This window comes from Varroa destructor, unplaced genomic scaffold (assembly GCF_002443255.2).
Source record: "Varroa destructor unplaced genomic scaffold, Vdes_3.0 BEIS01000007.1, whole genome shotgun sequence".
Classification (NCBI taxonomy): Eukaryota; Metazoa; Arthropoda; class Arachnida; order Mesostigmata; family Varroidae; genus Varroa; species Varroa destructor.
The window spans coordinates 33,088,969-33,103,083 of record NW_019211460.1 but is presented as its reverse complement, the minus strand read 5'-3'; the positions used below and the strand labels follow the sequence as shown (position 1 = coordinate 33,103,083).

General features: G+C 38.9%; 1 protein-coding gene across 5 annotated transcripts; it reads right to left on the bottom strand.

Annotated features, from left to right (window-relative positions):
* Nucleotides 1–433: 433 nt before the first annotated feature.
* Cib2 (Calcium and integrin binding family member 2) lies at nt 434–13,703 on the bottom strand. Of its 5 annotated transcripts, XM_086975560.1 has the most exons (5): nt 9,200–9,296; nt 8,299–8,341; nt 4,540–4,688; nt 2,336–2,647; nt 434–710 (listed from the first exon to the last, which is right to left on the bottom strand). In XM_086975560.1, the coding sequence occupies exons 3-5, from the start codon at nt 4,651–4,653 to the stop codon at nt 585–587; spliced, it is 552 nt and encodes a 183-aa protein (XP_086831686.1). In that variant the 5' UTR covers nt 4,654–4,688; nt 8,299–8,341; nt 9,200–9,296; the 3' UTR covers nt 434–584. The 5 variants fall into 5 exon arrangements, with proteins under 5 accessions (XP_086831686.1, XP_022671941.1, XP_022671946.1 ...); XM_022816206.2 differs by lacking the exons at nt 4,540–4,688; nt 8,299–8,341 and adding an exon at nt 13,545–13,703 and having other exon boundaries at nt 9,200–9,365; XM_022816211.2 differs by lacking the exon at nt 8,299–8,341 and having other exon boundaries at nt 9,200–9,336.
* Between the last annotated feature and the right edge of the window lie 412 nt (nt 13,704–14,115).

Sequence of the window (14,115 nt, the reverse complement as noted above, 5' to 3'; positions counted from 1 at the left end):
CTTGATGATATGAAGGTGCGCAGCCCTAAACCGCCAATGAATCATCAGTCAATTCAATAATCATTTGTTCCAACTAGAACTAGTTACTTGGCATTAATCGTATATTTTGCATTTTGTGAAATGTATACTAAGCGATAGGTCTCCGTTAAGAAACTGTGAAGATGGCGTGCAACAGCTAATAGGGTGGCCAGCCGAAGACGTTGCATCAAACATGTGAGGACCATTCAGGTACCTTGTGCCAAAGAATAGCGCACGAGGGACAGACGAATGCTGCGTGGACTCATGATGGCTAATAGCAATTGGCAAGTATTATAATAGGAATACAGATAATAAGCAGTTGCTATATATATATATAAGAACACGCGTATATATATGCGTGTTCCTGCATGGGTTATTTATCTGAGTTACTTTATATACGCAATGAATATCCTGATTTGCGCTGGAGCTGCGCTCACCCGTAGGAAATGCTCTGAGCAGTAAATTTATTATATATCGTTGACATGTCTGAAGAATATCGAAGGATCGTAAGGCACCGGGTCAACAATGTTGCTGTGTCCTTAAGGTTATTGTTGGGGTGACCTGAATTATGCTCTAACATGAAACGAATTGACAAAATCGGGCGCTCTGTTGAGGACATGCTCGAACTCCGATTGAGAAAGATGGCCATCGCTGTCAATATCTCCTTCATCCAAAACTTTTTCGATGACCACCTGCGAGAATAACACAATAGAACATTACATGGGGTCCCTTAAGACGAAAAATAGTGTTACATTTCGCTTTTGATTCTTATGCTGTATTCAGTCCCACGCAACCGTGAAGCTTCGTAAATTTTACTTATAAATTGTTATGTATTGATAATTTTCAAGTTGTTTCTTATCGCTGGAATCAGTTCAACGAAACTATATTGTGGTGGCCTGTCCAAGTAAAAAAAAAAAAAATGTCAACACAGAACATATTAGCAGGGATATGCTAGTTAAGGTATTCAAATCCTGGTAGTCACTAAACATCTCGACGGAATGGGTGAATTATGGAAGAGGAAAAATAATATAAAGTAATAAGCTAGATGTGGCCGTCCTCAGACGCCTCGGATAAAACGATCCGGATCAGACTAAGACGAACCTTTACAGCTATTTGTCTTCACCATAGAAACACCATAGAAAACATAAAGAGTTGTCGTGAAGATATCGAACTAGTGGCAACTGAAGCCCAAGTTGCAGCCGCAGATTTCCAGCGAACTGTTGCTGTCGCCCACCACAAACCCCAAAACAAGCTAAACTATGGATACGAACAAAATGCAGCAGCTAGACGGAATACTATAAACAAACCATTTTATCATATTTAAGCTTACCATAATTGGCAAGACGATTTGCCCTCAAACTATCAATTCATATGTGTAATTAGTTAAATTCATTGACAACAATTAGAAAACGATTGCCATTATTAATATAGTTCAGTGTAGCTAGGCCAAAAATTTTCTCTTCTTAGAGGAGCGATTCAAAGTTTTCCATTATCTGAGTTGTATTTTGTTAAACAACTCATGTATATTTGGTTCTTTTTTTTTCTGTAAGGCGTTTTTTTTTTTACGAAAGTCGTTTATTTCACTCTAGGACTTAGCGCACAACTACCGGACCTGGTGACGACAATACGACTGTTCATTCTACACTTGAAGACGCAAATAAAGGCCCTGAAAACCCTAAACAGATCTCTCTTCTTTCTTTTCTTCGAATCCTTTCATCGAATACTGTTCTATATGTATATTTATTATGATAAATATATTGTTAACTTACGGGGCAGACCAATCAGTAGCAATTAAAATAGAAAGCACTGGTACCATTTCTATTTTTGCGACGACAATTCTATAATAGAGCGCTATTAAAATGTATGTTTAAAATGTATGCATAAGTTCAAATTATATATTGTCGAAATCTAGAAAAAATGTTTACGATCCTATTCAGAAGCCCCACACAAATAGTTGCTTTCCTATGGGAATCAAGGGGTACACGTAAATTTTAAATAAAATGAACTAGCTTCCTAAGGGTGCAAACAAACAATTTCAGTTGGGTTGACAGATTATGAGCGACAAAAATCAATTTATTTAATTTTAATATAGGAAGGATATGCCTCTTTAATGTAAGATATGCCAGATTGTTCCAAATAGTTTTCACACGGACCATGGCCCAGTATTGTTGGTGGACACACGGAAGTGTCTACCCTAATAACAGAACGATTTTCAATCGGCAATTAAAGAACACCTTGATTTGCACAGAGGAAAGCCTTTTCGTTGTTGCATGTATAAGAGTTTCCATTGGTTTATATATCGCTACGTGTACGTTACCTTGATATCATCCGGAGTTAGTTCGTTTTTCGTGAGAGCGATCGTTGCCAATTCGATGTCTTTCGGCCCGAGTTTGCCATCGTTGTCGTAATCATAAATTTTGAAAGCATAGTACATCTTGATATTTTTAGGAGCGGCCTCGCTGAATACGCTGAGCATGTCGAGAAAGTCTTCAAAGCAAACGTTTCCACTGCCCGTCTCCGAGAAGACTTCGGCAATCCGTCGACGAAAGGGATTTTCTTTAAACTCGGGCATCTTTTCAATTTTCTCCACGGACGCCTCGACGGTTCTACCCTCGTCACCGGTCATTACCTATAAGCGACCGAGTCGTCGCCACAACAACGGAATGACAATTAAAAACAGCTGCTTATCGTCTACTTATAGCTGCTACGTACGTGTTTTCTCAAGGCGGTTACAAAGGACAGCTTGCTTGATACCTAACGTCGTCAATGACATAAACGTCAAAGATGAAAGGATATATAGAAGCAAGCAACACACTGCGGCCGGTTCCGACAGTCATCATTGATTATCTATGTTTATTTAAAGGGGATGTGCTGGCCGGAAATTCTGGCAGCCCTGTTCCTTGCCTAGTCATCCAGCAAGACTTCTACCAATTGGAGAAATGTATCTAATAAAAAGAGACTTTAAAAAAGAATCCTAATTAGCTTATTTTCAACATGCTTCAACGATTACGAACACAATGGATCACCCTGGTATCAGCATATCGTATAGACGTTTCAGCAAAACCATTCGCGTACACGTAAGACGGCATTTACCGCCGGCCTCTGCTCTCTTTTGATATGTTCAGAGAAAACGATAGCGAAGTTGCTAGATCAAGAAGGACGCATTACGTCCTAGTTGTAACGTTTTGTCGGTTTACTTTGGCCAATAAAGATTATGAAACTGATTTTAAAACCGAAGCTGCATTTAGTGCGTGTTCTTCAAAATCGGCAACGGGACGGAGGCGACGTACGATCTGCCTTATTGAAGTCGGGTAGCTCTTAGTACCCATACGTTCGAATGGCCCAGAGACGACGAACATCAATCCAACTATCCTAGGGATAAATATGTAATATTGCGTGCCTCTATTAAATGTCAGGGCAAAATGGGCCGATATTAACAGCGTATTTAGCTAGTAAAATACGATCCACGTTTAACCCCCTACAAATAGTAGTAAGTGTAAAAAGCTATCCAGTAATACCTATGAGTTTTCACACGAAACGTAAAAGAACAAAGCATGAGAGAGTTGCCAGAACAATGAAAACGGTACGATACGTTACTGCAACCTGGTATAGGAGTGCAGGACCTGCTCCTGAGTTCAAACATAACATTACGTTACCATCTGGATTTTTACGAGAAAATTGAAAACTTCAGCTGTAAAGCGATTTGGTTGCCACCCATAAAAATAGGAAACTCAAACTGGCGAACACATTATAGAACATATTACAGAGGAACAGTTGTTTGCAAGCACGAAATGTATTTAATTTTATAAAAATAGATCTTCCCTATCAGTAAAAATTTAATAGTCGTACGACGTGCCTCAAGTGTTTTTTGTTTGGCTTTATCCGGTAGTGCGCTCTGTATACTACGTCGCGCAAAGGGACAGAGACACTTTTCATATAAAAATTCTCTTGGCTTCTTGTCAGTGACTCTATGTAAAGAGTTCCTACTTTCGCGCAATAACCAATACTTGCATGGTAGCGGTGGCGACCGTTCCTGTTATAAAAATGCATCCAGTGGCAACAGTCGTAATTATCGCAATGAACAGCACGTTTCGTAATCCACAGTGGGCCCAGGCATCGCGGGTTGATGTCTCACTGAGGCACCAGATTGGATAGTGAAGAACCGGCTTCACATTAGGGCTGACACTCGACAATGCAAACCTGCTCGGTTTCGGCAGGGGGACTAAAATGGGCTCGGTTATAATGTGAGCCCTATCTAGAATAACTTTCGTAGTAATAGCACATGGCTCAAATATATAGGGAGCATAAGTTAAGAGTCAGCTGTGGAAAGAGGTCGTCCTTTATTATTCCAACATAAGACGACAGTTTAACCGTCTTCAATACCCTTCAAATAATCTAACAAAGTGTAGATCAACAAGCCAGTTGAACACATGCTTTATTCTACTGAGCTGAAATTGGTAATCGATGTACTTCACTATTTAAGCGTATTTTTACATTAAACATAGATAGTCCTTCATTTACCATATATTCGTAGCGATGGTCGAGGTAGGACAACAGATATTGCAAGATGCACCCAAATTTGCCGTAAAACAGGAGCACGAATGCTGTTAGGAAGCTGAGTGAAGTAAACAGCATCAGATGAGACCGAAAATGTCGCTTGACCCCAGATCCTGAGGAATAAGTTTCGCCTGTTCGTATGTCGGCTGAGATTAAACGGAAAATTTCACAAGTAGCCCAACCCTAAAGCATGCTTTTTTCTTCTCTATTTTTAGCAAGCACTTACTGAGAGTAGATTTCCACACTGGCATTTTTCTAACTTTGCAGAATTTATATAAATCTGTGTACAGCGGAAAGAATTTGCACGATTAAGGTAATTCTTGTATGTCAAAGCTGGCATCACGTGAGTCGTATTTAGAAACAGTTTTGCGTAGATTGCGCGTTTACGAAACACGTTACTTACAGCCATAATAACATTTGAGCCATAATGACATTTGTCTTCAAATGAATCTTATCGGATGACAGATTCAACCAGTGAACTAGCCCTTCATCGTCTATATCTTGCTACTGCTGCAAGAAGATTTCAGAGGCAGACGCCCGTGTTGGGTCGACATTATCAGCTGCCAAGTAATTTTACTCGGAACCGTTATTAAGGGCTGTTCAAATATTCACAAGCTACTCATCATCTTTCAGTGAAAGGCTTATGGATTCGAAACGCTCTAGGACGTTCTTCTTGCTAGACAATGATGTCAAAAGTAAGGTGTCCATCGCAATGGTTGACTCCAATACGAAATCCAAAGACAAAAGTAGCTCGCGTATATGAATAAAGATCATCTTCTCCGTGACGACAGTCACGGGATCAATTAGAAACGATCGACTATTTTTTGAAGAACGTTCTATACCTCGTTATTTTTTCTTTTTACGTTTACTCAGTCAATGAACAGCATTGCGGAAGCCATCACGTATGAACAAGTGGTACTTGTCTTGCTAAAGTGTGCTTCACTTCCTACGCAGCTAGGCTGCACCCGGCTCAAATTTGACCTTGAGGCCTAACTAGAAAGTTTGTTTTTCCGGATTTTAAAAAGGCGGGCTGGAAAGGCCACGTGGTATTACGCTTCGATTACGTGATACGTATAGCCCGTCGTGCACCGTCAAGACGATTTTAGATTTTGTCATGTTGCCTTACAAACGGATTGCAGATGAGTGCTGCATTATCATTTGTGGATATATATGTACACACTCGTTCGCGTGTTCGCATCGCTCTCTGTTTGCAAGGTCGGCTCTTTTGACGACCAAGAAACGTAAGCGATAAACTATAAACATAAAGAAACCGTATTGCTTGAGCGTTCTCCTAAAATGCGTATTTCTTAACGAGTACGTAATTTAAAAAATATAACCCAAACATCTTGAGCATTACTTTTGAGCATTTTGCAAAAGCGGGCTTTGAAGCTGATTTTAGAGAATGGTATTCGTGAAATGGGAGCACAAATACTGCAGAAGTGCTGGTACTTGAAGTAACTTAAATTCGTACTTTTTATCTTTTGCACATTTGAGTGCTTACGAACGATAACAAAGGGTGAGTTGGAATAACCAAACAACTAAATAAATGACCGTGCAAGGTTCTACAAAGGGGTTTTCCACTTTTTAATTAATATTCAGCCAAAGAAACTTTTCATAGGTCATAGACAAGCATTAACGCTGATTTGTACAAAGTGCTTGTCATTATCGGAACGCCCTAGAAAACGTTTTAAAAGTCGATTCTTTACGAGCTACGAGAGTTTTTATTTGTGTGTTTCGTGTCGCGGCATTACGTTTATGAAAGCTGCATTGTATATACACTCAAAGAGAGTTGTTTCGCGTAAACACTTCATGGCATTGTATGCTCTAAGTACTACTATAGATATTAGACAGGCTGACATTTCAGTAAATATTCACACGGACATACGACTCATCGATATTTGGAGAGAAACTCAAACAGGCACTGCAACAGTCCGCAGAAAGAGTGAACGTTACGGAAGTTCGAGAGGAAAAAGATCATCAGGCCACATAGGTCAGAATGGCGAAAAGATCTATAAGAATGTGGAAAGTATCGCTTACGAAAGCGTTTCAGGCAGACAACCACTATATAGAATCTAAACAATTTGAAAGAACGTACAACAGATGTTCAGAAGTACCCAGATCAGGCAGCCTATAGAAAAAGGAGAACGAAGATGTAAGGAAAATATAGTTTAAAGATGTGCAGGAATGACAGAAAAGAGCTCGGTCGCCCTTAAGGAATATACACAAACCCTAGAGCATTGAATCCGTTAGTATGGGTCGGCATAGTATAAGCGAACGTGTTGATGCTTGCATATAATCAACAAAGCAGAAATTAGGAATGTCAAAAAGTGGGCTGTTATAGTACGTTTTTAGTATAACTGCAATATACATATATATATGCGATGTGAGGGTGAGACATACTGTTACAGTATAATATAGCGAAAGGCGGCCAAATAGTGCTATTGTAATTTTCAGCAAGACGTTCGTCGATCATAAATGTTCTGGTAAAATGATTAAAAAAAAAATAAATGATGATGGTAATGTTCGAAAAAACTTGACTAGAGAAACGTGTAATTAGCATGTTTGAAACGACATACCGTACGTGTCATCGGTCGGAATCGAAATAAGATAACTATATCTAGAAAATGCCAACCCTCTCTCGAGTGACTCTCTATCGACTATGTCCAAATTCTTTGAACTCACGCAATCACGTACCATACACGATAATCTCAACCTGGGCTGTTCTGTGACCATATGCGTTCAAGCGGCCAGTGTTGCATTAACCGGATTACATGAGCCGACCTCTAAATTGTGAGTAAGCTAACGATCGTTTTGGGATCGAAAATAAAAATATTTTTTGTCCGACAAAAATAAAAAACGACGGTTGCTTTGCTATTGAAAAAAAATTAAGAAACTCCTTGGCTTTATTGGCCAGAAAGGGCGTCCGTTTGACCTTTGTAACATACGACGTACATCTAAAGTCTTTGGCGACATCGTAGCCCTAATCACATAAAGTTGTCTCGTTAACGACCTAATCGAAATAGGTCGATCGTCAGAAATGCAATTTTGGATAACGTCGATTAACTCCGGCTTCTACCTCGTTTTTGTCTATAATAGATTTTCCGTTAAGCTATGCAGGAACCTGCCTTTTCTCCAGTCCCATGCTCATTTACAAGCCTGTAGAGTGTCAATTTGGGCTAATAGAAAAAAAAAAAAACTTATTGCATCGTTGGCACTTTTTTACTGCGCAAATGTTTACATCCTTATTGAAACCAGTTTTTTTCTCCGGTAGAACCAGTTTCGGACAAATGTAATTGTAGTTGAGCCACCCGGTAAATAAGCACTGCACGTGTACATCCGCAAGCATTTTCACATGAGTAAGCCATGAAAAAAAAAGGTTTGCAAAAATCTACCTCTTGACCTAACCACATACTTGCGCGCCCAAAGAATTCCAAACACCCGTATAATCATCTTAGAGATCCACACGAACTCCCCCACAGAGTTAGTTCCATGAGGCAAATCGCATTGGGTAAAAGAAAGAACTTTGGCTAGAAGGGGGTTACCATCCCTCTCAGAAGACCGTACTTTTAAGATTAAAAAGCGCAATTCGAAAAAAAATTAAGCAGATGCCATATGTAGTATAGTTTTACAGGATTTGTTATCATGCAAATGCAACACCAATGCAGCACACTTTCTTATTAATTGTTCCTGGTGTTTTGTGCACTAATCATTTTTAATACTTACTGTTTTTAAGAAAATTCTATGCTTACTTCGTTCTTTCTGCTCCCTGAAAAAACGTTCATAGATAGAAGTGAAAGTAAAATTGCAAGGTATAGCTAAATTTGGTAACATTGTTTATACATACCGGATATTTGCTTAAGTCCAGCTGTCGTATCTAACGTTATAATAACTTCTGAAGAAACTTTTGCGTCCTCTTGTCAGTAGGCAGGCGATAGGGCGGAGTTCTTTTTTACTGTCATTCGGCAGTTTAAGCTACCGAGGTAGTTTTCATTTAAAAAAAAAAATAAAAACGGCATAAGGTAACTTTGAAATACTGAACGTCTACAGATACGATGTCAGTCGGTATAATGTAAATAACCTACACTGGATCACATTATTTCAGCTATATAAAATCAGCAGCGTGATTTTTTTGAGGGGTGAGAACGAACGCGATACAGTTTTTGCGAGCGCCACTCACGACGCTTTTAAGCTATTTTTTTTTCGGTCACGGTAGCTTGCAAAAATAGCCTGTTTCCTATTTTTCGGAAATTTATTCTTCGCCTATACGTACTTTTAGTGCTTTCTTAAGGCGAGCACACCGTTTCAAAATTGCGTATTCAATAACTCTCGAAAATTTAACCATGTAACGAATCTTGTCAGCAAGTTTGCGCTGTTGATAACATATAATGATAAACATCACCTCCCGATGTTTTCGTTTTGGGTTCTACTGCGTTTTTTTTTCGAACCCAGATTGAAATCAGATAAAATAAATGTTAATGGATAGCTAGGCCTTCTTAGTACAGCAAGGTAAGCAAACAGCTTTTCCGTCGCTTAAAACTTTCTATTCAACACTGAGCAAAATCAAGCAAAAAAAAATCAGCCCGGATATAAGTTTACCCAATATAAAGGAATCAACGAAACTTACCTGTGGAATGTTTTGAGGATCAAGCTCAACAAATTTTTGTTGAATTCGAAGGATCTCCTTGCGAGTAAAGTAGGTACAATCTTGAAGGTCCTCAAGCTGTTCCTCTGTGAGCTTCGGAACTTTGTTTCCCATCTTCTTTATAATAACAATAATAATAATAAGATAACTAAAATAAAGCCAACAACAAGAAAAGTGTCAAGTATATCGAAAGCGAAAGAATGGGCATGTCTGCATAGTTTTTGCAATGCATTAACAAAAGTTAATGTTATATATTAATAAAAGTTAATAATAACAAAAGACTAAACATAGAAAGAACGAACGAAAATGATAAGTATAAATATATTTACATATACATAGCGTGGGCAAGTGTTATGAACATCAGACCTACTACTGATCGGTTTGACCATTTGCAATCTTCTTTAGATTAAAGGTCTACGTATTTACACGTTATCGCCATTAAACTTTACTTCATGGAGACAATATTTTTTTTTAGACTGCGTACGGTTTTTTTCAGTTGGGTAATTAATTTCAATCGGGTACGGTAGGGACAAGGGTTCACGAAATATCGGTAGATTTAGTATAGAAAAAATATCGTTAAATTAAAGACACTATAATTAAGTTATATTGGTCCTAATGTTTCTCTATACGAAATCTAACGGTTTATCCGCTGATGTTAACCTTTTTTTCCGATTTATGTCTCTGAATATATGTGCTTCTAGATCAGAGAGTTTTCGAGCGATATCGGCTCCTGAAACTGAATGCTACGTCAGTCAAATCTGATCAATGGCAGGTCTGATGATGTAGCTCTTATCGCCGTGGGATGGTCCAATGACACCGCTTTCCTGACAGTCGTGATACAAATGATTTGTATGTTCATATCGATGTTTGAGCTTCATACGATTGGTGAAGATTTACACAAAAAAATATGCTGAATCCTCTAATCACTCAAATACTCTTGCTTAAAGACAATATTAAGATAGTAGTGGAAAAGCCTCGACAGAGGTAAAAATAATGCGTCTCTATGCGAAAGCTACGATACGAGCAAAGTCTGGGTACGACGATCTAATTCGTTTATAAATATATAATTTAATTAACTATTCGCTCGTGAAGATCGCAAAATCCGCTTAAATTCCGCGCGGGTTTGTGTCGAAACACGGCAAAGGCATCGTATAAATAATGTCGTCTTTTTTTTTACATTCAAGAGTAATTTTTATATCCAAATAAAATACATTAAACATTTTGGCTGTCTGGCGTTTTTACTACATCAATACATGCTTGTCCAATAGCGTTCTCCTGCGGTTATGTACGCTAAATGGGCAAACGGAAAAACATCATTCGCGTACTTATATTCTCGAAGAACGACGCGTTTTCCCAGTGAAAACTATGAAAAGGATAGAATAATATTGCAAACGTTCCCATAGCCATATTATGCTATGCATGACCACCCAGCCAAACATACCAGCCGTCTGTTCACGGACCAGGTTACATGAAAAGTGCCAAGCAGTAGGAAGTACTTTCGTTGCTTAGATAATTTTATTAGGTAGTTTAGTACAAGTGGCAGCAGGCATCAAAGAAACGAGCACTAGGCTCGAGACGAAGCACGTGTTACGGTAAAGACGTTGCGGCCTGAGGGCGAATATCTACATATGCATGTAGAGAATGGTAAACTGTTTCAACAAAGTACCACACGATACATACGAATGTCCTTAATTTTTATTTATATTTAAGAGGCCTGCAAAGAATTCGGTTTCATAACACAGGACGACAGGTAATGAGAACGAGTTTAATATCAACTATTCTTTTTACCTGGTTTCTTTGCACTCCTTCATAAGAGTCGACACAAGTGTCGCATTGGTAATGAGGCCTATGGCAAGAAAATTACTTGAAGTAAGATAAATCCGCTTAGCTCTGGGATAATTGGTCTGAATTATGTGCGCACCGAGCTCCGGCCAGTTATACGTGACCTTTACACGACTGAAGTTTAGACATAGTCAGTCTTGGCCAGTACCATCGATTAGATCCCCAATGTCCAGCAGAGAACAAGCTTTTCTTCCTTTTTCACTATCTTGCGTTCTACTTAAGCATAGTATGGCTTCAAAAAACGAGGGACTGACCATACTTTTGACAACCAAGGTCGGGCGGATGGCACCACGTATTAGATGAAAATAGAGATAGACCGGCGCACTTTGAGCTGCTAGACCATATCATCATTATAAGTAATAAAACAAAAATTGTAAAGTAACGTATCAAAGCAGCCCTTTTGATCTGCTCCTAGTTCTACATGAATGAAAGTTTCCAGTTAAAGAACAATTGACCCCATCACTTGAAACGCACGCTGCTACTACGTCATCGTGTCAGCGAGTCGATTTGTAATATTTTAGTGCTCTAGAGAGAAGATTATCGTTCTTCATTTTATAGCTACTATATAAGATCTAATACAATATATTCCACAACAAGATGTGTTCTTCGGCTAATGATCGGAACTTGGAACAGGCACTAGTAGTTCAGAAGTATATTCTCAGAGGGATAACCATGTACCAAGGCAAATGGCTTTAATACGGCGTCTAGGCGCAAAATGCAATAGTATGACGTTTCTCGTTAGGAACCCTATGAGCAAGAACATTTTTTTGTCTACATTAAGCTAACCATCATAAAAGCAGCCGCGTTTAGTGTTACAAATGCCCTAAGAAAAATATTCGATTTTGTGCCCGAACGTCAATTAGGCGCACAATCGATCGTCTTTTGTGTGGTGTTATACATAAAGCCAGCGTAAAAAAATGTAACTCGGCACTGCCGATTTATTGTCCTGAGTCACGTACCGTAATGGCCAACCTGGCTGGCATCCGTCACAAGTTCACTGGTCCATTCGCTACTTACGAAGAGCAGATATGCCAAACTTATTATAAAGTTTAATGGCATATGCAAAGATCACCATCGTCATTTTACAATTTATCCGATACGTCTTGCCGGATATAAAATTTAAGCTTTTCGAGCTTTGTCGTTTTTCATGGCTGACTAGAGTTGCGTGACTATTAAAAGCGCCCCAAAATCGTTTGTCAAAGTGCCTACATTATCAGCCCTACCTATAATTTATCAAAATGACGAAATCAGGGATTGCGAACCCTTTAGCTACAAGGACGTAGATATTTATAGATCTCAAAGTATTTATATTTACTTCATGCATAGGTTAGAGCTGTGGGGATGAAGTTCAATAAACAACTCTGTTTATGTAGCGCTGAAAGACCTCATACTGATGAAATCTGGATATGTGGCCGAGCATATAAACCCACGGGGAACTCCTACCTGCGTGCATCATACAATGATAAATAATTTTCTGTCTGTAAGATCAACAGGATGTAATTGCTTTCATGCAGCGTCGTATGACAGATCTGAGAGATGATCAAACGTTTTGTCTAGCTAACGTTCGGATTTGGCAGGATAACTTCTGTGCTTCCTACTTAGGAGTCTTCATACGAAACTATTGCTTCACAAAGCTATGCACCATTCGAAACCTTGATTTCACTTTATGGAAAGTAGGTCAATTCAAGTTACCATGCTATATTTGATTATATTACGACTATCACAAGCTCATAGTGACACGTCGCTCCCTTGTTGTCACACCTTCTTTTTTTATCCGTATTCTATTTTACTGTCGCTACATCATGTACAAGATGTTGGCACAAGACAGCAGAAAGGGTCGACGAATCGCGTAGACGTTGCCCCTGTTACGAACATCAAAATATCGGCGATAGAATAGTATTGCCTCAAATGTCCATTTCATTTTTCTATCAAGAGGCATCACGAACAAATTATTCTACACCTTTTTTACGCGTAATTTCAGTTTATAAATCTGATTGGGCATGGTAGCGGTTCTAAGCAATTTAATTACTTTTTGAGAGAAGTCGTGATTTGCGGCTCACCGAAGAACATTCTGTGTTATTCGATAATAATTACCCATTCTTTGTGATGTCCTTGACGAGGGAACAGTAGATAGGGTTATGCAATAAAAAGTCACAGTGAAAATAGACTTCAAGTGAAGTTTTGAGATTGTACAGTCGCCGAGACCATCACAAACATTTCTAAATATCAGCGACTAATTCAATTAGGTGTTATCGGCTAACTTCATGGCCGCTACAATGCTTTACAGGATCGATGATTAACCATGGGTTCGTATCGTCATGGAAATTATGGCAAAAAAAGTCATCTACCATTATCATCCTATTGTAGAAACAAATGTTTTTGTCTGCTTTATCTGAGTAGTTCAGCGGTCTCACAATGAATACGATAAAATATAAACTATCGATTACTTCAGGTCACAATTCTCGGAAAATGGGTGGAAGCTTACCTGCGTCTGAGGGATTTGCTATTCTAACAAAGTTCTGCACACTTCGTATACTCCGTGAAGTCAGGAATGAACCTAGCGAACAGACTTTCGGGGACGCCTTATTTGCGAAGCCAGGAGACAGAAGGAGGTGGAAGAGAAAAGGCTCCGCAGAAGGACACTTCCATCCTATTCTACATATAGCTGCAGGCCATCTTTTAGTAGTTTCGCCGAAAGGTGAGTCAACGTTCTCTACTGAGTGCGATACAGGCTTCATTTAGCTAACCAGATATATTGAAAAGGTAAACGATTGATTTATGTATCAAATGCAGGTGAGTTTCTGTTGAGTTTAAACATTTAACCGATAATATTTACATATGCACAATCGTTACATGATGTTATTATCAAAAACTGATATTACGTATTGATCGTTATTAATAGCGTTCTAACAGAGAAGAAGGAAGCTGTGTTTATTTCTATTAAGTTTTTCCACACGACGATATTCAACTAAATGTAGAAACAACCAGGGTTAAGATGTGAAGCCTGTGTTGTCAGCCACTCGGGCTAGGCGGTGACGGCGACTAAAGTGAGAGTG

Excerpts from the sequence above, each read along its gene's own strand:
- Cib2 (XM_022816206.2), bottom strand. The coding sequence starts at position 9,331 with ATGGGAAACAAAGTTCCGAAGCTCACAGAGGAACAGCTTGAGGACCTT. Across the intron at positions 2,648-9,199 it reads ATCCTCAAAACATTCCACAG|GTAATGACCGGTGACGAGGG; the intron begins GTAAGTTTCGTT and ends GGTCGCTTATAG. Across the intron at positions 711-2,335 it reads TAACTCCGGATGATATCAAG|GTGGTCATCGAAAAAGTTTT; the intron begins GTAACGTACACG and ends TTATTCTCGCAG.